This window comes from Ostrinia furnacalis, unplaced genomic scaffold, assembly GCF_004193835.3.
Source record: "Ostrinia furnacalis isolate ACB-3 unplaced genomic scaffold, ASM419383v2 OfSCF0860, whole genome shotgun sequence".
Lineage (NCBI taxonomy): Eukaryota > Metazoa > Arthropoda > Insecta > Lepidoptera > Crambidae > Ostrinia > Ostrinia furnacalis.
Genome location: NW_021131099.1, coordinates 343,689 through 370,008, shown reverse-complemented (window position 1 = coordinate 370,008; position 26,320 = coordinate 343,689). Strand labels below are relative to the sequence as shown.

Here is a 26,320-nt window from a genome sequence, read left to right as displayed (position 1 = left end):
CTAGCACAGAAAGAGGAGTGGCCTAAACAGTCTACCTTGGTATTCAGGGACCTGTTCGCCTGCTGCTTCAGCGTACAGCTCCAAGAAAGTGTTGAGAGCCTGGCAGAATCGCGCGGCCCTAGGGTCGTCTTCCGCGGCGCAGATACCTAGGATAGAGGGGCTTGGATACGTTCAATGAGGAGTTGCCTTCCTTTTGCTATCACTGAAGAGTAGCTCACCTTGGTATTCAGGAACTTGTTCGCCTGCTGCTTCAGCGTACAGCTCCAAGAAAGTATTGATTGAGAGCCTGGCAGAAGCGCGCGGCCCTAGGGTCGTCTTCCGCGGTGCAGACACCGAGGATGGAGGGGCTTGGATACGTTAAATGAGGAGTTGCCTCCCTTCCTATCACTGAAGAGTAGCTTACCTTGGTATTCAGGAACCTGTTCGCCCGCTGCTTCGGCGTACAGCTCCAAGAAAGTGTTGAGGGCCTGGCAGAAGCGCGCGGCCCTAGGGTCGTCCTCCAGTGGCGCCGGCGCGAGTATCGAGCGTAGATACTTAGATACTAGATGAGGAGTTGCCTACGTCACTAGCACAGAAAGAGGTGTAGCCTAAGGAGTCTACCTTGGTATTCAGGTACCTGTTCGTCTGCTGCCTCAGCATACAGCTCCAAGAAAGTGTTGAGAGCCTGGCAGAAGCGCGCGGCCCTAGGGTCGTCCTCCGCGGCGCCGGCGCACAGCGGCGCGGGCCGCACAGGGAGGGGCTTAGATACTGTTAGCTCAGAAAGAGGAAAGGCCTAAACAGCCTACCTTGGTATTCCGGCACCTGTTCGCCTGCTGCCTCAGCATACAGCTCCAAGAAAGTGTTGAGGGCCTGGCAGAAGCGCGCGGCCCTAGGGTCGTCTTCCGCGGCGCCGGCGCACAGCGGCGCGGGCGCGCACACAGCGCTCGCCACCACGCACGCCAGCGCCACCAGCACGGCTGCACGATACTCGATGCTGGAACAACGACCTTTGTTAGAGAGATGACACACGGACGTTTACCATGCGCCTATAATGAAAAATTATGCCACGATAGCCGAGCGGTGAAGGGGTCGGACTGGCCGACTTGTGATCCGGGGAACGTGGGTTCGATCCCCGCCGCCGCTCGACTATTGTGGTGAGCTCACTGGTGATACAAGCATATTTAGCTTAGTACGAGGGGCTAACGGGAGTATTAATGTAATTTGGGTAATAACAAATTACTAATAATCTTTTCTAAAAAATAAAAAAAATAAAAATGAGTCGTGCCCAGAATGCTAGGTTGATGATGACAAGATGATAGTCTCATTCATGAGTGAGCTATCAGACATAGCATATCAGGGGCCAGATGTCCCTGAAAAATATGCATTGCGTCGGCGCTGTAGTACAGTTTGAAATGGCTCTATCGTGTGGATTCTACGACTTGGATTATCCTCTGAAGCTGGATTATTTCTCAAGCTGATGTCATAAGTGTTTTTTTTATTTAGGATCGAATACGATCCAAGCTGGTCTTCTGTTACGTGGACTGTGACTATTTATCCGCTCTAAATAACTTAGCTATCTGATAAAAGTACCAACAGAAATCTATTATATTTTAATTTATCATCAACCCAACCTTTAGTATTGTTCTATTGCTCTATAGCTCTATTGTATATTTGGGAAGAACAACAGTGATTATTTAAATTGGGTTAATTTGGATTTAAATATCATTATTGCCTTCTATTCTATTCGACCTCATCTAAATTTTAGCCTCGTTTAATGTCCACTTTACCCATACGAGAACTAAAGGAATAACCACCCAGTTTCAACGCGTTAACTAAAACTGCTTCAAAAGAAAAAGCCTCTTGTAAACCCGTAGACCTGTCCCAAAGAAATTCTTAAAAAGCCATGTTTACCATATAAATTAAACCGGGACATAAACTGTTTTAGTAAGCACGCAGAAAGTCATCCGCGCAGAAAAATATTTACCTATGCGCATATTTTCGTCCTGCTTTTACCTACTCACTCATTTTTCGCAAATTAACTTTAGTATCTGACCCAAAAAACTTATTTCTTTTTCGAGGTCGGAAACTCGGAACAATCCTCACCACATGTTTATCCTTAAAACGAGTTATTTCTCAAATCTGAAAGAAAAGAAGAAACGTCTTGCTTTGGCAAATCCAAAAGCTGAAGTAAATAAGTAGTAATGATTAGAATGTATAAAATCATATCATCATCATCATTTCAGCCATAGGACGTCCACTGCAGAACATAGGCCTCCCCCAATGATTACAATAGCCTGTGCAGTTTAAAATCTAAGCTTTTTTAAACATTTATGTACTAAGTAATATATGTATAAATAAACACTTAGGTGTAGTTTTCTGAATTTAGGTACAGTTTTGATTTTGCGCGTAACTAGGCATAGCTTCTCTTACATTAGGCACTTATAAGAAAGACGATCGCCCTGTCCCACCCACCAGTAGGTAAAAGTATAAGAACAAAAATTATTCCAAAGCATTTTCACGTAACTCCTATAATAATCCAACTATTTTTACATCCCGGGCGTCTTCGCGCCCTCGCGTGTTCCCTTTTCTTTGATCCTGTCTTTGAGGCCTCCCATTACTCGCTAACAGGCCCTTTGTGTCCTTAGGCTTTGACACTGATAACTGATAGCGTGCTTCTTAGAGGATGCGTTTCGTAGATATCGAATGTGAATGGGATTGTTATTGCAATAGCTTTCTACTGTTCTGTGCTTACATAATATTTAGAGAGTTGTTGTAACTTTGTTTTATGTGGGGCCTAATCTATGACCGCACTGCTCACATTGAGATACGAGTGTAAAATAAATAACATAACTACATAGTATAAAACAAAGTCACTTTCCGCTGTTAGTTCCTATGTATGCTTAGATCTTTAGAACTACGCAACGGATTTTGATGCGGTTTTTTTAATACGAGTAGATAGAGTGACTCAAGATGAAGGTTTATAAGCATTAAACACGCATATTATAGAAGAGAAAAGCCGGAAAATTCCATTACAACCGCGCGAAGCCGGGGCGGGCCGCTAGTAATAAATATAATAGAAAGAGAGCTATAAGTAGACACTAGTAAGCAGAAATGAGGAGATCTGTATACGAACTAAAGTCGCTGACATAGCCCGACGGATTAGCAAGCTGAAGTGGGAATGGGCAGGGCACATATAATAGTACGCACAACTGACGGCCAATGGGGCAGGAAGGTTCTGGAGTGGAGGCCACGTACCTATCGGATAACGCAGCGTGGGACGTCCACCAACAACGTGGACCGACGACCTCATAAAGGTATCAGGAAGGCGCTGGATACCTACAACCGGCCTTTATGGAAATCATTGGGGGAGGCCTATGTTCAGCAGTGGACGTCCTATAGCTGAGATGATGATGATGAACTAGGTATAGTAAGTATGAATTTGAATCGTCTTAGGGATTAATTTTAGCCTTAACCTTGTCTAACCCCATGAGAAAAACATGTTCTTACATAGGATTTATTCCTATGTCATCTTACCATCTAGGATAGAGTACCTAGTCTTTTCTAGTCAGAAAATACCTACCTTGACAATCGAGTATTAAAACACCGAGAAAAAGAAAAATTACCAAGAAAACAACGAGTACCTACTTAATAAAGTATTAAAGCCTATGATTAAATTCGATATCGCCTCTCCAACGCTGTTGTAAACACAATAAAAACCTACCGTCAAGAATTTGGCCCTCCCCTCTTGAGAATGCCGACGTATTGTAATGCAACACTTATTGAAAACCACGGAGGGAATTAACCCTCTGGCAAATAGAGGGCGGTAAGAAATTCGACAGTTCGCCGAATATTCGAGAATATTAGACTGAAAATAATGCAAAGCGTGGGACGATGATCTTAAGAGTTCGTGGATCACTTTTAATGAAAGTCAATCGGTAGGCCTAGGATAGGATATTAACCCTTAAATTGGCACTCATTGAACCCTTGCTTGAAAAATGGTCAAATTTGGGATTTAAGTATTGTTTTGATAGATTAAGAAAAAAATATTTTCTTTTTGAAAAAATTTCAATTAGTATAGAAGTTATGACATGTCACTCAAAACGGACATTGCCAATTATTTAGCATTACATCCATGTCACTTAGGGCAGACATTGCCAGTTTAGGAAAACAAACGTAAAACAACTTTTATTAATAACAATACAGGAATCCCTGATAATCAGCCTCTGGCTAATCCAGCGCCTTTTGCAATCCATCCGGACTATTTACTGTTAATTTTACATAAATTTATCAAAAAATACCCAGACAAATAAAAAGAGAAACTGACTGCCTGATATATCAACATAAATCCCAAACCGGTGGGTATAAAGACACAAATTTTGGCATGTAGGTTCCTTATTAGGGTCTAAGGGTGTTATCAGAAAGGATTTTTCCAAAATTACCCCCTAAGGGGGTGAAATGGGGGTCCAAAGTTTGTAGGGCGAAACAAAATTAGTTGCACTATTTAATTCGAAACTTCACAGGAGTACTCCTATAAATAAATTAATAAACACGTGTTTCAGGTTATTTCAGAATTCAACCCCTAAAAGGGGGAAATGGGGTAAAAATGTCTAAAAATCAACATGAGTATTTATTACTGATACATGGCGTTGTCCGTTTTAAGTGACATAACATTTGTAACCTTGAAATGAATGAAAAAAAATCGATATTTTTTTACAGTTTTGGCAATAATCCTCAGTTTTATTCGTTAATATTCTAAAATTAGTCAATAAAGCACAAGAACAAGTGTAATACCCACAGTGTTGCCATATTTATCAACAGCGAAAACTTGACCTTACTGTTGCAGTTATTCAACTGTCGTAATTTTTAAAATTCGCGGTTTTTTATTGAACTACTGCCCCGTGTTTCACATCAAATATCATGATTTTTATAAAATATCCCTTGAAAGTCGATAAATTGCTTTAATTTAGATTCTGTAGGCAATTGTTTGACATGTCCTTTATAACGGACAGAAACCATTTAAGGGTTAAAGGTGATTGCTGAAAACGATGGCAAAGCTACAGTCAGCGTCAAATAGATCGTGATTATAACACCCAAAGTAGCAAAAAAGTTCGAAACACCACAAACGTGTTGCGTTCCACGTTTAATCGGAATAAGGTATAAGGTGTTGTCATTTTTGGCCACTTTGGGTGTCACTATTTGTCGCTGACTGTACCATAAAACAGCTTCAGGGCTACATATCAACATTCCTATAATACCTACATACTTCATATGACATATTAAATTCAAATCTTTTGTTTTTACAATTGGGTCTTAATCTAAACAATGAGCTTAATAACCCGTTAATGGGTATTGCAATATTAGTCGTGAGAGAGGACTAATCTAAACTTAGGTAACTATTACTAGGTTATTAGAAACAATAGACAATTTAATTTAGAAACCGGCTACCTTAACTTTCACTGTACTGCATTTCGGAACCTCCTCGATTATTATCCCTGTTCTTCAAAGGGAGTAATAACATCTTATCAGCCAAACAAGGCAACGTTTATTGGCTAAACCGCAAACAACCACTAAGCCATGAGGGCCTAATCCCACTGAGAAGGAGCGCAAACTTTTTGAGCTACAATATTTATTCATGAAACAAAAATTATGCGTAGGCGGTTATACTCGGGAGCCATTTTGATACAGTTTTTTAGATACTATAGAAATGTGAAAATTAAAAATATATATGCCTTTGTGAGCGACCGTAACCGAAACCGAAACCGGTATAATATTATTCCTATATCCGTAACCGTATCCATAACCGAAACTATATAATATCCATAATTTCTCGTAACTTCCCACTCATTTTTTCCTTAAATAGATCAATTTTCATTTATTGAAGCCTTTCAATGTAGTTAGCAATAATTTTCTTTTGAGAAGAAACATCAATAAGATTATCATTGGGCCCCATATTTTCAATTTCAATTGATTTGTAATAAATTTTTACTAAGTAAATAAATCTCTTTAAGGTAACTTCTTAGGCCTACTAATGAAAATTATCATGAAACCAATTGCTATAATCAGGTAAATCGTTCGATGAATTAGAATTACGATTTTTGGTTTCTTTAATTTTTTGTGACTGAATGTTAAGCTGATTAAATTCAAGAGTAGAATTAGACAGGTAGTAAGGTACCTACAGTCAGTTTCATAATAAATGTAGTTAAGTTATTTTTCAGTCTCAATAATTACCCTGCCTTAACTGATCTATATTATGTTATACTCGTACTACTTATAAAAAACTATGACTCTAATTCACTATAATTTGTCCCCAGTGGCAGTCGAACCTGCAACCACAGTTGGCATTAGGCAGACCACCAGACGAAGCGCCCTGCTGTCTCAAGTAAGTACTTTTATAATAATTTAATCATAAGTTAATTATGTTGATGCTGACTTTACGTTGATGAATGTTTATGGTTTCTGTAATTACGATTTGAGTAATAAGATTTTTATGAATCTCTCAAAATCAATACATCATAATCTGAAGTATTCGAAATTAAATGTTTTAAAGGAATTTCCCCTCTAATAGGACAAAAATCTAAATGGAGTGTAAGATGTGGTGTCAAAGTAAGACTGATGTCAAGATGTCAGACAACTACGCCGTATCAACCGCTGATGGGATTTATTGAAAGACGTGTTTTAGCTGCCGAATGCTTTATTGCACTGATTATAAAAATGTTAGAACTACCAAAGTCCTAAATGTAGGTCAGGCGTAGCTGGCCAAAGTGCATGAATAAAAATGCAAGTTAACAATAACTTACTTAATAATAAAAATGTGCGAGTTGACTCTTACATGGAGTTTTAAATCTTATGTGGAAATTGATATTAAGCTATGATAATCGAAATAACTGGATGATGAATAAATCTAGGTACCAAGTATAAAGCAGGAGAGTTTGTTTGCTTACTTAAACGCGCTAATCTCAGGAACTAATGGTTCGATTTGAAAAAATATTTTAGTGTTGGATAACCCATTTATTTATCTAAGCTATTGCACGCTACGAGCAATAGGATAAAGCATCAATGAAAAATGTTGCGAAAACGGGAAATATATTCGAACTATTTTCACGCGTACGAAATCGCGGGCACAGTAGTATTAAATATCTGAATTTCTCTTGGGGTTTTCAAGTCTTTCAATCCATTAACGTTAATAAGTATCATATTTAGGGCTACTTCGGCTAAGTAAAACCTTTCCATAGAAATAAGTGAATTAGCGGGTACATTTTGAAGAACCTAAACTCTTTCGTAAGAATCAGTATTGAAAGATTTATGAGCAACTTTAAAACGATAAAAAGTTGCAAAACAGGTGAAGAAAGCCGCCAAACGTGTTTTGGGAGTTCCACAATGAAATAACAATTTCGCAATCGGTAGAAAATGGACATGCATTTGGACACCCATGTTAAACCCTGTGAACACTTTATATGCAAATAAAAATTTGAATTTGAGTGTTCCTTAAAAAATAGTGTAGTATTCCAAACGGTAAATATTGCCTAAGTTTACGAAACCTTATTATGGTCAAACATAAACAACAACAAAACAGTTAATTAACTTGACACAATCAGTTCAGACTATTTTAATGGAGCAGCGAAATCAAACAAGTAAATACCTATCAATTACCTACTCAATTTGTTAACCGAGATAACTTTATTGAATTGCGAATGATGCGTATTGCGTAATTTCTTATCGAAATTCATCTTGGGTGGTCCAATTGTCTTATACAACTGATCTTAAATTGAGATTTTTTATATCTTATTTTATTTACAGACAAGCATAGTTGCTAGCCACTGTCAAATTCGTGAAATGTAGAGTTCACATTATCATGGTAGGGTTTTGGTTTTTACATTTAGTTGGTTCTTTAATTATTTTTTTTTTTAGTTAAAATAAAATAGGTAATCAGTATGAGTAGAACCATAATATGGTACATTAAAACATATGGTTGTATTTTTTATTTCAAATAAGTATTTGTCTAGACTAGACTCTACAATTTCATAGGCAACTAAATGTGTAGGCAGATAATAACGAGCAAAGTCACACATTGATATTCGAATCTTTACATAAAAGAACTACATTTTCGAGTGTAAGGTTTCAAGGATCGGACCCTGCCTTGTCTTTAAGGCAGCAGCATCAGTAATGAGGGGTAATTTAGGCATCAGAATCGGTTCATCAAAAAACTAAAAAAATTTTCAAAGGCACGCTCCTTCTTGGAAACATTTTGCGGCTTGTTTAGTAATAAAGCAATTACCTGTTGAATTAGCGTAAAGAAATTTTATCTTCATGATTTCATATTTTACATACTGGTTGATTATTTGATAAAAGACTCGTACAAACTGAATTTACAAGTACTTAATTACCTAATTCACAAACATCAGGAGATCAAGCCATAGCTACGTTATTTTTGATACAAAATACCACTCATTCATTACCTATACATAACATGCATGTTTAGCTGCCAACTGTACCTACGTACGTATTAGAACAAAAAGTTATACCTACATCATGTATTTGCGGCCTTTATTTTTATTTACTCGTTTTTTTCGCGGTTCCAATTTACTTCCGCGACTAAATTGGAACCGCGAAAAAATTTAACAAAAACTAACTAATTTTGCCCTTTCATTTGTTGTCATCCTTTATTTATGATACAAAAATATGACAAGCCTACATTATTTTATAAATATTATTACAATAGCATCGCGATTTCAATAGAACTTAAAGTCTATGTGTCGAGCTTTAAGCTCAAATATTGTATTTTAATCACAACGTCAAGATTTTACTGTGTATTTGATTTTGGTCGCAAGGATTCATATCTCGGGAGACTCGGAAATGTCAATATGATGAAATAATACCAAATATGTACGGCATTCTGTAAAAGATATGTGATTGTTATATTTTAACTTAGTTTTCTATCATTCATAATTCAATGCTTCATATGCTTACATAGAGACAAGACATAAAACTAAAATTTTGACAGCCCACTTGCATGGTGGTTGTTCGTGTAGGTATATCCACGGTTGCGGATACGACTCCCGTCTGATGTAAATGGTATTGTCCAATGGTTAAAAGCTAAAAGACTAGGGTGTGAAACTCATCCAATTTAGTTAAGTAATATAGCCTCTGCATACAGTTAGTTCCTTTTGGTCAAAGATATTGTACCTATATAGAGGCAAAAACAATAATATTGTGGATTGGCCAGACTTTTAAGTTTGAAGTGAGTGAAAATCAGGTAATTTTGTAAACAGCGTTTTTATATTGCGTCAAAAATATACGATCACACAAAATAAGTTGTCAATTTTCCTGAAGGCGTAAGGATACACCTGCTCCAAGAAATAAACTGTCTCTACCTACACCCTTATAGAAATACTTCATTAGGGTATAAAATTCATAACAGGAAACAAGGCACTTTTGAATACAACCGTTTATTTAGGCGTATTTACTTAGATAACACTGAATGTTACCAAAATTATCATATTTTAACGTGTTTAAATTTTCTGTAAAGTTTAACAAACCCCGCTTGCGTAGGTAATTTAAAATTAGGATCCAGAAGAATGTACCATAATACACTCGACGTCAAATAAATCGCACCTTCCGCGACAAGCATTTTCAAACGTATCTATGCATCCCCACTTACCACCAATATTGGTACCATTTAAAAGCCTAGTTCTAACCTTCATTTCATTAAAGGAAAGGTTTTTACCCCAAAAATGTGTCTTTAGAAGGATCCAGAGTCACTTCTTCAAAAAATAGGTAGTTACGCTAACCAACTTTTATGGCTATAAAACTGTTAAGTTGGGATTAATCGCTATCCATCTGTTAAAGAGGACACGTGAGATCATTATTTGGTTTTATAACCATAAAAATTGGTCTAATTGATCCCATAGGTGGGCCCAAAGTTAGCACAACAATTTATCTCCGTGAAAATAAAACACTGTTTCCAGATTAAAGACTGTTTTGCCACGTATCTGACTATTTATTTAAAAGGTTATAACGTTACATCGCAATAAAAAGAAATTAATTAAAACAAACCATGTTTAAAAACCATCTGTGTTAAAAGACCTTTGATTTGTCCAAATGAATAAAGGACATGCCCTGGACAAAATAAAATTTACGCTTGTTAAAAAAATACTACGTGTACGTAAATGTAAAAATCTTGTTTAAAAATAAAAGCCAAAATAATTTAAAGGGTAACAATAAATTACAAAAAAACCTCTAGGTCTTCACTTACATGACACTCTTCATCAAAATTCAAACCATGCGGCTTAGTAACGCATGCACTTATTACACACACTTCACTTGACTTATGCACTCGATTAATTATCGTATTAAAAATAGTGCTGCGCGAGTTATTTTTAGATTTATCGATAGTTCAACGGCTCCGGCCGAGATGCGTGCACGCACTGATAGCTGGAGGCTGCGGGATCGGGACTTCGACTTCGATTACGAATTCATTTATCTCGTGACGTCGCAAACAATGCAGGGATGTGCATCCACATTTTAAGAAACAAATAACCCGAATATTGTTACCAAAATTTTAATTCAATGTAATTATATTGTTCAACGATGTTTTCAATAAGCTATTTTGCCCTATTTATTTTTAAGTCGAATCACATTAGAAGTAGGGGTACACCTCACCTATCACGTAGAGCCCTTAACGCTTTTGCACGTAGGTATTAAAAAAATGGTTGAATTCAAAATCAAAATGTTCTATTTGGATGACATGGAGCAATATTTAGCTCTATGTTGGTACCTACAAAAGTTGTTATAAACATTCGTAACATAAACCCTACTAGTATATTGTATGACTTCTGATATACGTAATTAATGTTTTAATCTAGAGTTATCGACATAAAATCAAAACACACCGCACTAAGCGATGCGTACGTGCGAATTCGCACGTTTACACGTGCACTATTCTTAAAACGACAACACTAATTGCGTTTCGCAAACCGAAAATTAAACTGACGTATACTTTATTCCAACAACATAAGCTTCAAAATAAACTTCGAATGATTTAAACCTTGGTGGCGGTAAACAGATGGTCTTTGACATTCTTTTGTCAGGGTTGTCCTATATTGAAAGTTACAGAGTCATATCAATCTAATGATCAAAATAAATCATCAATCAATTTGCACTACAACAACTCAACAACTCAAATGCTCCTTAAGTACCTTTTTAGCCATATCTAACGATTGAAGCTGAAAAGAATTGAAAAAAAAAAGACATTTCCGCAAGTTTTTCAGCTTTTTTTAATACAATATAACCTACCCAGTTAAAGTCATTGCACTATTGTCATTTAAATACTAATTTTCAATCAAAAATCGAGTCCAATTTCAAGTTTTCTTTTTCATAATTACTTTTTCCTCTTTTTCTTTTTGTCCAGTAAGTTTCTTTTAATTAAAAGCAAACTTCACTCTGTAAGTTGAACGACCGACGTCATTACGGGCAGTTGCAAGCTAACCCTGTAATTGCAGCGGTCGCACAACCGGACCTAATTGACATATGACGCTTCGAAATTGGTCCGTTCTTTAGTAGGAGTAAAACTTTTAAATTGTAGTCTACGTGGGATGAAAAGTAACAAAAATACAGGATTATCTCATTGGCCTTGTTGTAATTTTTAATCTTTTTAATATCAGTGACAGTCAGACCATTGCTGAAACTAGATCAATGCACATCAGAAATCCTGTCATTTGTTTAATTAAAATAAACCCCTTCATACAATTATTGAAAATATTGACGGCATCAGAGGTTGTATTTTTTATTTATTTAAACTTGCACATAAAAGTAATGTATAGTGGCGGACTTAATGCCGGGCGGCATTCTCTACCGGTCAACCATTTTATATTAGTAATCCCACCTCACGTTTACAACACTACGACTCCTGTATGGCGAGGATCTACAGCTTTGTTTTAGTTTGAGGATTTACACTTTAATTTGACAAGAATTTAACCCTGCAATTGCAACGCGGTCTTTCCAGACCTAATTGATATATGACTCATATGCTATTCACTAACACCAACAACGGAATTTGCTGTTCTTTTAAGGTTTTGTTTTAAATTGGAACATACGTGTGGTTACATGGAAAATTAAAGTCCAACCATGGTCTATGGGTAAAATNGGTCTATAGGTACATTCTGTATAAAGTTCACAATGTACTTTATTTCTGCAATCAAAATAACGTAAATTCTAATCGTCCTGGTTCTTATAGCTAAAAAACTTTAGACCTTTAAAATATAGAAGAATCATGTTTTTTTCTATTTTAACTCTATATTTGTGTTAAAAACATGTAATCAAATAGAAGTAGGGCGTAATTTAGTATGCAAACCCTTAGAAAACTAAAGTTATTACAGCAACCAGCGGCTGCAAGTGTGCTGGATATTTAACTTGTCCGAATGAGTCCCATTTAACTTGGCCAGCGCAACCGGGAGCTAATTATTATTCAGCAGTAATGAAAACATGGGGGAAGACCTAAAGTTTTGCTAATTTGGTTGTTTTTATATAAAACTTTGGAAGCGCATCTGTAAGCCATTGCAGTTCTACTTATGTTTAACTTGTTATTGAATTAGCGGAAAATACCCCTTGAAATAGTTTCGATTAGTAATTTTATGGGCAAAAATCTAATTCCAGGTTGTACCTATCGTACACATAGTTCATTTTTTTCGTAGTACGAGTAGGCAGTTTGGGGTTAGATTAATTGGTAGAGTTCCTGGAAAAATTTCCTCCATAAGAGGTACAGTAGAACCAAAATAAAATTCAAAGAATTCCATGACAATATTTTTGGTAAACATCTAAATTGGACGTGTACCTCATCGAATAACAAACATTTCCACACAATTGATCGAAATGAGTAAACAAATTCATATTAGTATGAGTAAATACAGGTCACTGTGTGGAACCAATATGGCGGCATGTTTTGGCGCCAACTTCGTACAAGAACACGAATTTGTGATTCAATTAGTTTGATATGACCCAAATCTAGCTGCAACTGATGTCTGACTTCTGAAAACATCTACTTACCTGTTGCTTGCAACAGTGACAAACAATCTATCCCTCGATAATATTTAACCAAACCAAATAAGTATCCAAGATTTTTTTACCTATGTTCTATGAATCTACGGGTCCTTAAATGGATACAGCATCCATGGAATCCTTTAGTTTCTCCAAACGTTACAAATCATTCTTATTTATCACTACAACTTAATTTATATGAACTACCAATTCCAATCTAATAAAATTAAATGTAGCCGCCACTGAAACGTAAATGAAAACGTATTTGACAATATCGCCAAGTTTATCCACCAAATAGACGGACAGTGACGAATTTACTTGCCACCTGATGACATTTACAGGGTTAAATTACAAGGGATTTTCCGCTACTTGTAGAGAGCTTCAAATATTGCAAGGGCATTTTCTTTTAATTTGTGTAAGATGCAATCGTATATTGAACCATTTTGAGAAACTTTGACTCCCCATAAGTACCTACACACTACAATTATTTGGGTACGAAATATGTAAATTGTCCCAAAAAGTAGAGTCAAACCAAAGCCAGAGGTAAAGCATCACTAGTGCTACCCGAATCATCGCGAAAGTAATAAATAAATCTTTAAAAGGAAGAAAGATTTACAAAAATCGAATGAACGAATGCAGTGAATGAAAAATCTCAGAACATACTTACATCGGAGTGATTCGGATAGCCCTAGTGATGCTCTGGGCTTCAGCTACACATTATTTTTGGGACACCCTGTAGCATATTAGTTAGATATCATGTTATTTTCCTAGATCCTGCCTATCTCTATACAGTGCAGCGTTTTTGATTAACAGTCGTTGTAAAATTAAAGTAGCTGTTCCAATTCTGTAAGATCTTTTACTGTTACAACTCCACACTATCCTTGCATGTAAGCTTCTTTTATCCCCGTATTATGTAGAACTCCAAAAGAGACACAAATACAGGTGATAATCCTTCTTTACATGCCAAAATCGGTTTGGCGATCTCTCTAAAGTACGCCTACGTATTTGTAAGAAAAAATACACTGTTTTCCTTCTGTGAAGGCATTTGCAATAAGACAAGGTATTGTTGTATGCATGCAGCAGCTTTACCCAAAAAAGATTCAATTCAATTTCAATTTCAATAAAATGTTTTATGCACAGGAAAGCTAACGATAATTTAAAAAAAGAAACATTAGTATTAAGGTTCTGATCTCTCGTTCCTGTATATTATTTGAAACAGAAACAATGTCTCATATGAGTCCCGTGGCTCTTCAAATATTGGTATAAATTAATTGTCTTCATGCGGTTTGCAAACATTTGACATTGGTTACAAATGGAACGTTCCACCGAGCAACTGTCACCTTTCGTCGTGTACCAACAAAATGAGACGCAAAGATTAAGTTTCAGGATCACGCGCAGATCAGCCTTATTGCAGTTCGGTTTGGGTCCGGCGATTTGTCCCCATTAGGGAGACAGGGGTCTGTTTGCGTATCGACTGTCGATGTGCTCTGTCCTCTGCATTATGGGAGCTGTTGTTTGTATGTTTGTTCTATTTGCACACCTCTGTTGTCGGTCTTTTTCATTAAACATGCTTTTGCAGTGTTTTGGGGAAACTGGGCTTAATTTAGTTAGCTCATTTCGTACGAGGAGACAATAAAGAAACGATCTAAAAGGCGACGTGATGTGTCTTCATTGACAGCATACATTTAGGTCTAGCTCCGTAAAAGCCGTTAATACTCTATTTCCCTAAAGTACCGCCAACTGACTATTTTTTGTAGATGTCAAGTTACTGTCCTACTCGTATACGTTAATTGAAAACTGGGTCTCCAGAGCTGAAATAACTATTTTTCTAGATAAATTCAGCCTGAAATTAATGGTTAAGGGTGACTTTCCAATTAAATGTTTATTGGGCTTTTTCTTTCACGAAAAAGAACGTCTGACAAATCAAAATGTTGTGATATTTAAACATGTTTCAGACGTTCAGAAAGCATTTGCAAACGTCACCGTTAATATGTCGCGAAAACTTTTGCTTTGAAAAGTTACCGTCTCTTTGAATTCAGTCAAACAGGAGAAATGACTGGGCCTCTCATATTTCAAGATTTTCTTTGAGAACAAAGTAAGGAGGTATAGTAATATTCGTCTACGTCTAAAGGCGTCGAATTATTCACGTAACATACATGTCTCAGTTTTCAGCATGTCTGTAAATAAGTAGGTAGGCGTTTTTGAACGTCGTTCAGCTTTTATTTTTTATGCTATATAAATAATTCTTTGGGTACTAATTGGAATGGACCTAAAGTATAATACCGTAATAATTCATGACTCTATGTATTTCTTTGTTTTTGAGGAAATTTAAAAGAAAATTCTCGTTTATTTTTGTTCAATCGTCACACATAAGTATCCACATCTTTCAAAATTACTTAATTTATTTATAAATTGTAAATATGGAACAGAAGATTCCTGAAAAACCCTTTAAAGGTCAAAAAGCTAAGGATAAAAAGTTCTTAATTCACAGTTTGTTATAGCTTTATATTCCACATTTGGAACAAGATTATCTCCATACTAATTAGGCCTAGTCCATGTACTATGGAAATAATTGGCCAACCTCACATTTGCATGTCAAACAGACGGGTGACATTTGCCGGACAGTTTTACCCACACTTTTGTCACTGTGTTACGAAATGTGGACAAAAATCCTGTGACGTAAAAAATATCTGTGTAAATTACACTAGGCTTAGTGAACACTTATTAAAATTTCAAAGTGTAATATTATTTTCAAGTTCCTGGTCAAAACCTCTGAATATATTCAGCGTCTTTCTTTCTGTGACATGCTGAAATTTACAAAAGCAAGAGCTTATTATGTCCAATGACATAATAATTTAATTCTTAACGTTGCTTGCAACGTAAATTGAATTGCAGTTCAATCAATCATGTAATTCAAGCCCCAATCAAAATGTGACGTACGCATTTACCTACTAGTGCAAATTATCGAAATACGGCCCACGCAAATTATTTCGTCGCTTAAATCAATCGGAGATCAATCCAACGTAAACCACTAACTCGATGCAATAATCGGTGGACCGTCCAACTAATTTGCAACGATGCCGCCATTTTGAAACTTAGTTTCCCGCCCGCAAATCTGATTAAGAGTCCGCGCGCGCCAAAAACTGACAGCTGACGCCATGATGGATTGTCTCTGGTCTTTATGCGTCGACACGCGCGCCACCGCGTTTAATTACGAACTTAATTGCTTCCCGGGACAAATAAATATGTAAATAGTGTCCCTTATTTTAAAGAAACATTAAAGTTAATCTGCAAGATAATTGGAAGGGACAGCTTTAAAATCAAGCCGCAACATGACCTGTATCACAATTCTTAATTAATTTCATAGAGGTTCTCGCGGTAAATTAATTAATTTGTTAATAAGAAAATATATTTTTATCTTATTATAAATAAGACGTTCTTTAAGTTTTTTCCTCAAACTAATTCTACGATACAACAGCTATTAAATCTGTTGGATCTGTTGTGCACACAGTTTGAAATTGAGAACAAACATAAAGTTTGTCCATGTATAGTCAGCAAATAGAAAGAAAACATAAGTGTATTGCAGTCGACAAACAGCGGTGTTTAAATAAAATCAAACTTTCAATAACTTCAAACGCGGTTTCTCTCAACATTAATAAATTGTAGTACGAATAAAACCAATCTGAGAAGATTTCCTGGGGGAACGCGTGTGATTGTGCGCGAGCAAACAACTTTGACATTACCCTTTTTTGAGAAATCCAGAGACAAATACTGGCAGTTAATACATATTTACATAAAAACAGAACAGAAGGTCCGGTTAGAACGTGCCTGTGATAATTACATAAAAAGTTTAAAAAATATATTTTATGTCAAAATTATAATATTTTTAATAGGTTTCGTGAATGTGGCCAGTATCAAGGTAGTTCAATAAGATTAAGTTATTAATAGAAACTGTTGTTCTTCTTGATTGATGAGGTTACATTGCCTTTGCCAGCCATACGGCCTTACTACAAAAAAGTTAAACGCGCGTTAAACTTAATTTAAAATATCATTTTCATAGTAAACGTCAATTTAAACAAGTGTTTAACGCGCATTTAACTTTTTGTAATGAGGCCCTAAGAGCCTTTATGCTTTAAGTATTATACTATTGATGCTAATATGTTACATAACATAATACATAACATAGAAATATTAAATTGTCAAGCTCGAATCTAAGATGAAACAATATTATAAACCCTCCTTCTGGCGCAGTCGGGTAAATACAGGGGATATTCTTCGACTACCCACGCACATAAAACGCAGAGATGCGGTTACTGGCCTGACCTATTTTCCATTCTAATCTTTTTTATTAAGTCACCTGTAAATAGTGACGCAATATTAGATAAGTTTGTATGGTGATAAAATAAAACTACATTGTCAAATGAACAAATAAGTAGGTACAAATATTATAGTAAAATGAAATGGAAAAGACTACATGTATACAAAACCGTCAGTTTTAAATATTTCACGGAAATACAAACCTTTCATAATAACAGCATTACCTATTTCAATCAAACCTTCTTTATCTGCTTGACTTGCTCCGATAATTTGAAATCCTGATTAATTTTTAATCGATTCCTTTTCAAATAATATTTCAGGCTATAGATTTGTGATTTCAGGCTTAATTCTCTTTAGCTTATTTTAAAAGTTACATTTTATTACATTTATCTTAGAATAGAATGCAGTTAGATAAATCTTTTTGTAAACTAGAAAAACGTAGATGTATATCTACAATGTTACTAAAATTTCTTAGCAAATAGAGTCGCTTCTCAAACTAAATTTTAAATATCCACAATGTGTATTTATAGGTAAAGTTGCAGTATCGTTAATGGTTCGTTCGTTTCAGCCAAATGACGTCCACTGCTGGACAAAGGCCTCCCCCAAGGTTTTCCACAATGAACGGTCCTGCGCTGCCCGCATCCAGGCTCTTCCCACCTTTACCAGATCGTCGGTCCACCTAGTAGGAGGCCTGCCCACGCTACGTCTTCCAGCCCGTAGTCGCCACTCGAGAACTTTCCTGCCCCAACGGCCATCGTCTCTACGAGCTATGTGCCCCGCCCACTGCCACTTGCTTGATTTTAGCAATTCTGCGAGCTATGTCGGTTACTTTGGTTCTCCTGCGGATCTCCTCATTTCTGGTTAATGGTTGATGGTTATGCTTTGTAAAATTTGGAAGTTAAGTCCTCCTACTAACTCTTCACAGAAATTAGCCTATTTTGGAATTAGTAGTATTGTGTACTTAAAAAATATTTCGGTCATTTTAGTAATTTTTCTCTCGTCCCACTCGTTGCGGAAAATGAAAATGAAAACGAGAAACAAAGCCCAATGGAAAAACAGCATAAGTTTATTTAGGCCTGTAATTATCTTCCCAATAACGCGCTGTAAAAGGTTCATGAGGGCAGTTTTTACAGATACTTTAAAATGTAAAAACGTAACGCAAACAACGAGGCATATGTAAGAAAATTACCTAACAGTTAGAAATGAAGTTGGTAAAATTCAGGAAAACTTTTCAGGCTGAATCACATTTTCGTTCTGAAGCTACGGTGAGAATCGATCCTTGATCTTACGCTCAAGATGTTTTTCAGTACTACTACGACATCGGAACATACATTACACACATAATGTATATGCCAGTATAATGAAAATATTTAGACAATGAATGCTGTAGTGCCCAAGCAGGGCTCATGTTTAGCTCTAAGTCACTATTAATTACTACATGCTGATTATTATGATAAAATTAATAAATTAATTATGAATATCAGTCCGAGTGCTACTCCCAATGTAGTCGAAGAAACTGGCAGCATTATGGCTTTCTTTTTTATTATCTTTTTTATCAGTTTACCAGCCAATATCTCTTTTGTTTCGGCACTGTGTCACAACATTTTACGGTCGAACAATGAAACTTATCATACTTTTGCAAGTGACATGACACGACGTGGCACGGACAGACAGCCGGATAATTATTATAGCGAATTAACGTATGCACGTGCCGTGTTTTCAATAATTGCATTGTGTACTTCATAATTGGATTCTCATTTTCAAATTGATGAATGTAATGAGTAATTTTGACGCCCATGGGATAAGTAATGGTTAGAGGTAGAATTTCCTACCCCACCTCTAGTCTTGATTAGGTTTCCGGGTTGAACCCGTGATGCTAATATCTGACAACAGGTTTAAATGAACTGTGAAATTTAGAAGATAACTAAAATAGACAGATAATTTTCGAAGATGTTAATCGAATTTTCAAACAGGTAGAGGTAGGTCTTCGGATGAACATAGACAAAACGTAGACAGTTAAATAACATGTAGGTAGGTACTTAGAAAATTAATTTAAAGGAAAGGAAGTTTTAGCTTTACATATCGATTTTAGCAGTTACTTTGATAACTAGAGGAACGTGAAATTATGCTTAGAACAGTGTTGCCAGCCTCGTAATGTATAAAGTAACGGCCAATTTGCCTACAAAAGGAGTTCGCTCAAACTCAAATTTCGGGGCCACCTCGACGAAATTGTTGCCGGCTTGTTGATATTTGGTAATGGGGTAATTTCCCCTGATTATGGGGAAATATTGAACTTGAAACGTTCTTTTTAAAGTGAATCTACGGCCGTCCGCTGTGGACGCTAGGTGAGATTGCTTTCGGGAACGTAGTTTGTGTTACTTTAATGTATATGAATTAGGTAAAAGAAAGCTTAAACCATTTCTATTTATAAACCGAAAAGACTAGAATAAAAACTCAATAAAGGTTGTAAGTTTTCAGATACCTACCTAAATAAAGTTAAACAAATTGTCAGTGTTTTGGAATGAAGTGTAGGTATACGAGTATCTATTTATCTAACGCCTTTATTCACAAACGATGCTTGCTTAAGTGAAGCAGCAAATCGAACGCACAGCGTTGAATAGAGTTCTGTGATTGGTTCGTGTGTGACCCTGTGCGTCCAGACGCACTGTGAGACCTCATCGCAATGTATGAGAATATGGGCATAAGTGATATACTTAGGCTGAGTTGCACCACCTAACTTTGACAGTAACTATAACGATAACCGGTGTATTTTGTATGGAGTTTGACAGATTTTTGACGTTTGTCAAAGTGAAAGTAAGATGGTGCAACCCAGCCTTAAAGTTATTTTTTACAATACCGTACCTACGTACTTATATTCACTAGAAGCATGCTATTAATTAGCATCTAGATATAACAACACTGCCTTTCTGAAGTTTCTTACACGCATCGAAGTGAGTACAAACATGTCCGTACATTCTGTCACGAAGTTATGCGCACCTGTTGCGCCTTCGAAACTTCTTGGATTTACTGGTTTAGGAAGATTGTCAGAGAAATAACTTCTATTGCTTAGGCTTTTAGTTACAGGTGAGAATATGCTAGAAATTCCTGTGAGATTTTAAATGATCTAGGCATCCATGGTAATCCATATAGGGATGTTATTATAGGGATACAATTAAATCGTTTCAGGATATCTATTTAATAAATTTATTCTATTTTATTTGAGCAATTTCGTCAATCAAACTAAAGTAACTATACAGGGTGGAAACGATAAGTGATCTCACCCGATTATTTCTAAACTATACAAGATATCGAAAAACTGGTTACTGATCCTGAAAGTGCTTCACGAGCTCTTTCAAACGGTGCTAATAAACGATTACAGAATAAACTGGATCTATCCTAAAATTCAATATTTCCGTCTTCCATACATTTAGTACTATCACAGTCATGGCACTCATCTCTGGATAATTTTATAGTAAAACCTAAAACTAATGGTTTCACAAATAATTTTAAATAAGATGCAAGTTCCGAGTTTATTTAACCGACTTTTTAAGTTTATTATTTAACAAAAAAATAAATTACACTTCTAAATCGTGTCGTCTGCATACATTTAGTATGGAAGTTGGAAACATTGAATTTTGGGATAGTTCTAGTTTATTCTGTAACCTATTATTGGTACCGTTTGAAAGAGCTTGTGAAGCACTTTCAGGATCAGTAACCAGTTTTTCGAAATCTTGTATAGTTTAAAAATAATCGAGTGAGATCACTTATCGTTTCCACCCTGTAGAGTCATTAAAATAATACCTACTTATTATGTAATCGAAGATCATAAAAATCTACTTATTTTAATAGCCGNAATAGTCAAGCAGATAGAAAATTTTAGCGTAGTTCTATCCAACTCTGAAAACTGCGTTGTGGCTAAAAACTAACCACGAAAGCTGAAAAATGTCTGACTTGAAAGATTTGATTACCCGCAGACAAACACAGGGCTGGTGGAGCTGAACAAAACACAATTCGACACCTCACGTGTTGCTCCAACGTCCGTCGTTCGTTCTAATTTAGCGTTTGACATGACTCGTGTAGGTACAGTCAGCCTCAAATAGTTCTTGGCACCCAAAGTACGCTAGAATTTCGCAAACGTCTTTATTACAATAGGCTAGTTTCTTAAAACAAATCTTTTAGTCCGTCAATAACATTATCAAAAAATATTGGACACGTATAATTTTAACCCGAATGTAAACTGGATGAGAATGCCTTATGGCATTAAGTTCGCCTAATGTTAATATTTTGGCATTGAAGTATAAATAAATAAATTTTTATTTGTCAATCATACAAGTAATTACGAAGTTATGATGCGTTGAAGTTCCGTGTGACGTCACAAAATGCTACACTTTTAAGCACGCCTTGACGTCACGGGCCTCTTTTTTTGAACGTTGCACCAACGTTCAAAAAAAGAGGCTTTATCTCTTTCAATTTTCATTAGTTTAAAAAAGTGAAAAATTCATGTCGAGTATTTTTTGATAAGTTAACCGACAGACTAATTCAAACTCTTGTTTTTTTACCCGGGAAAATCCCAATTTGAATAAGGACTTAGGAATTTAGGACTTTTTGGCCACTTTGGGTGTCACGAACTGTTTGACGGTGACTGTACAAAATACTACCAAAAACAGAAAGATGAAGATCCTTACGTGCACGGAACCCTGCCAGGTAGGCAGTAGTAATGAAAACGAAAACATTTTAGCAAACATTTAATTATTTCTTTACGCAAAACTCGCTCGAGACACGGTAATAATATCATACAGTATTGTAACTTCATATAAACCGACGAAACGCGAGCATTCCTTCGAATTTCAAATTTCGGTACGCGGTCGAAAGTAAAAGTTAGGGGTGTCGCGAATGTGCCGAACGGACGTCGATGGCCTAGTGTTGAAAATGACTAAGTTGATTGAATTTGACTTACCGTCTTAAACGGTCAAATTTTTCAAGAACTACCTAGTCATTAACTGTCAGAAATGGTCATTTTCAGTCAGTTTGATTTGAATGGAAATTATATTGTATTTAAAACCAGCTTTGGCCCACGACTTCACCCGCCTGAAATTAAAGTAACCGGTCATTATGATTAGTAGATTCAAAATTATTTTAGTATATTTTTTTTAATTAAATCTACTAACCACAAAACAACACGCATTTTTATCCTATTCCGTTCAAAAAGTATTTTGTTTGTCTAAATAAAAAAAAATTACAATCACAATAGGTACTAGATAGAAATTCTAAGTAGACAGATGTAATTAGAATAGGTACTGTAGGTGAGCAGCTCTATCGCATGTTGTCATACCGTGACGTACCGCGGGGCTGTTGACATTTATTTCAAAAATATGGCCGAGTTGGAATACTGTATAGATAGTATTACCGTGCTCGAGAGCTCAATCAAAAATTAATCATCCTTATTTTCAAGAGAAACAATGAATTAAAGTTTCGATTCTCGACTCGTTTTTACTTAGACTTTTAAAAACGTTCTGACCTGGAAAAGCTAAGGAGATTCTAGACAAAGATGTTTTAATTGTTTGCTTTATTTAAAACCAGGTATTGTTATTGGGACTTGGGATTCCGCGTACTATCCTACATTTATTATCATCGATATATCGTCCTAATTAAACACAAACTTGACTTTCCAGTCAGTGATGTCAGCATCTCCAATTAAGTTTTGGTCGGAAAATCTATAATTTGGTATAATTATAATAAATTAGTGTCTGTACGTTTTTCCGCAAACGATTCCCTCAATGCCTTTACGCCTCCTAATGAGTAGTTTCGGATCTTTATTGGGGCATCTACAATTTAGAGCGTAACTAGACAAGCCAAAATTTTCGACCATTGGTAAAAATTTTCAAGTCTTTTTAAGATCACAGAAGCTCTAGCGAGAAAACGAGGTTTTATCCATTTGATCTTCTTCTTTTTCTACAATTATTATTAACTTTAAATGTCGACTTACATACTCAATCGGCCCGACGGCTCTTCTTTTCTTATAATCAGGTTGATTGAAGTCTACAAGAGAGGTTTGGTTGCTATAAAACCGAAAAAAATAATCGAACCTAACTGGAAACGATAATACAATAGTATTTTTGCAATTTTTGTGGCCCATCGGTCTCTGGGATTTGAACCCAGAGCTAGCGGACCAAAAGAAACTTAACCAGACCGCGGAGAGGTCTCGACTCGAGTCATTTTGTAGGTAAAAATGGGGATTTAGCGAAACGATTTCGAAAATCTCACGAATAGAATATAACCAGGTGGCAACTTGTCGTTACATGGGTACTTACTACGTGACTTTACTATAAAATTTACAATGTAGAAGACTGTCGAGTCTCTAATACTATGTAATATCAGGTTATTTGAAATCCATATTGCATTTTTCTCTTTGTGTCTTCGCCCTTTCATTTCCGTTTTAAATTAAGTTAAGTCCGCCTCTTATAGATATTGTGCAATGAATCTTCAATTATCTAACTAAATATAATAATATCTAAAGTTTTAAGATCTTAACGAAACTTCTTGAAATAACAAAATCCTGATCAATGATTTCTGAACTTTCAACCAAGGCTTAAAATGCAACTGAATCTAAGCGGAACTTTTTGCTTTAAGTAGCTTTTCGAACGTCCAAAATAAGCTTTGGAGGTACAACTTTCAGTTTCGAATTCAAAACTTTCATTGATTTCTAATAAAACGGCAATACTATAGTTAACTGTTACTTTTACTGTTACGTTTGAAGCAAAACACTGCAACTTTTTTATGAGATTGTAGTCTGTCTAGTATAAAACTGCCTAATTCCTAATTCAGGTGGTCTTATCGCTTGAAAGCAATTACTTCCAGAAACCCCAACAGGAACTAGGGACTAGAAGAGTGCTAAGCGTAACTGGATTTGCAACATATCTTATGACTTGAATAAGAGTCTGATAATAATTAATAGTGAATGAGTTTCTTGCGCTGCTTCTTTTCAGCACTGGCCCATTTATTGTCCTGAAGCAGTGGTAGCGTTAACACTGGGACGTGTAAAAGTGCTTCTTTAAAGCCTACTTGCAAAAATAAAATTAATTTCGTAAATTTTTTAATGAATTTTATTTTTTTAAATTACTCTTCTGCTCTTTTATTACCTAATAACTCAAAGCAAAAAATGAGGCTCCGTCAGAGTAGATCATACTAATAGATAGGTCTTTTCATAAAGGCTGCAGACATACGGCATTTCAAGTACATGAAAATAAGCTCTCGTTTTGCAGTACGATTAATTTATTTCGTAAAGTGGATTTGACATCTCATGTTGTTTTTACATATGTACATTATTGTACATATTTCAAAAGTAGTTGCTTAAGTAAATGCTCTAGCCAGCTCTAGTTAAACGTTTTATCCGAAACACGTGGGGGAAATCTATAATAAGGAAAATCTCCTGAATTATGAGTTCCAAATTATTAGTTTTTTATCCTTTCGATACGTTTAATCCGATCCATTGGTGGTACCAATTTAGCTGTCTTTGTGTCGTATTTGTAATAGATGAATACTATATCAGTGATCACACACTGATATGAAAAATATGAAATATTTAATGAAATAAAAGGAACTTTCACAACTTTCTCGCAGCTCGCGTTGTAGTATAACTTTTCTTTTAACTTTGATTTCAAGCTGCCTTGAGAGCTGTTGCAAAACGAAAGAATACTAGACATTATCGTAATTAAAAACGGAATCGAACCCGCAACTACGGTGTAATATTCTTTGACATAGTTGCTTTGAAACTTTTGCAATGAACGAAACAAAAGCTCTTCGCTGGCCGCAATAATTCTAGATATTTTTTAATTTCGTGTTTTCGTACAAAGATATTAATTGTTGGTTGTTTCGTACTTTGTAGCGTGTGTTCAAACAACTTGGAAGTAATCACTTAGCTCTGTATTGCAATTTGTATTCTCGTCCCTTGTTATTGGGAAAACTTTACATAAAAGTAATCTCCTAGTAATGTTTGTAATAATTTAAAAATAATTTTAATATTTGTAATAATATTGTATTACATAGAAGAATAATTTTCGAAATCAATTTTATACAACCGGTATAAAATATGTGATAAATAAACCATCATAAAATATATTTCCTATTATTTTGCTCATAAATAAATTAATTTGCCCCTGAAAACTCCCTAAAACGAAGTTTTAAAACTTTTAAAAGTAGAAAAAAACTTTCGAAAATCCCCTTCTTTATTAAAATACAGGAACTCTCAATAAAAAAGTGAAAAAAAACTTACCTTCTGGACATGTCTGCTACGGGTCTACGAAGTGCTACGAGATGCGTGCTACGACGGCGTCGACTACGAATGCCGTAGCGGTGGCCGCGCGCGCTTATAAATGGCCACCCGCCCCCGCTGTGCATCCACGCCGAATATCGCGTTGATTGGAATTAATAGTGCTTTTTTTATTTCTGTACATAGATTTTTATTTCTGTATATTGCTGGTTTTGGAATATTGCAATCTTGAGGTAGAAGACTGGTTGGTCAAAAGTTGTTTTTACTTGAGAATGGCTTGCGTAGATTTGCGATCGCGAAGGGGGTTTTCAGAAAAATGCGCAGTGATTTTTCTATCCATCATGAAATTTTCATGAAAAGACAATAGATTCATAAGTTTGAGGGGACATAAGAAAACAATTAAACACTGACGTCCTTATTTATAATTGGACTAGCGGCCGCCCGCGACTTCGTACGCGTGAATCCCGTTTTTCCCGCTAATTCCCGGTCCCGTGGGAATTTCGGGAATTCCTTTCTTAGTGCACCTCTACGATACCTAAGCTACGTCCCTTCCAAATTTTAAGTGCCTACGTTTAGCCGTTTAGGCTGTGCGTTGATCTGTCAGTCAGTCAGTCAGTTTCTCCTTTTATATATTTAGATTAACTACAATTTCAAATAATAATTTAATCCAAAATATTATTTGATCTAAGATTTGTGTTAGGCATACTTGTTATCTTTAAAGTG

At 35.8% G+C, this 26,320-nt stretch overlaps 1 protein-coding gene across 5 annotated transcripts in view; it reads right to left on the bottom strand.

The window, feature by feature from the left end:
• The window catches only part of LOC114350297 (myosuppressin-like), a 28,017-nt gene extending 2,352 nt beyond the window's left edge, over positions 1-25,665 (bottom strand). Inside the window, exons 1-3 of one of the 5 annotated variants that reach the window (XM_028301032.1) lie at positions 25,601-25,665; positions 850-973; positions 36-99 (exon numbers count right to left, since the gene is read on the bottom strand). In XM_028301032.1, coding sequence (XP_028156833.1) covers positions 36-99; positions 850-973; positions 25,601-25,611 — 199 coding nt within the window. In that variant the 5' untranslated portion in view covers positions 25,612-25,665. Of the gene's footprint in view, positions 1-35; positions 100-550; positions 695-785; positions 974-10,231; positions 10,390-25,600 lie in introns of those variants that run through there. The other 4 variants (XM_028301029.1, XM_028301033.1, XM_028301031.1 and 1 more) reach the window with 4 other exon arrangements.
• Positions 25,666-26,320: the final 655 nt, after the last annotated feature.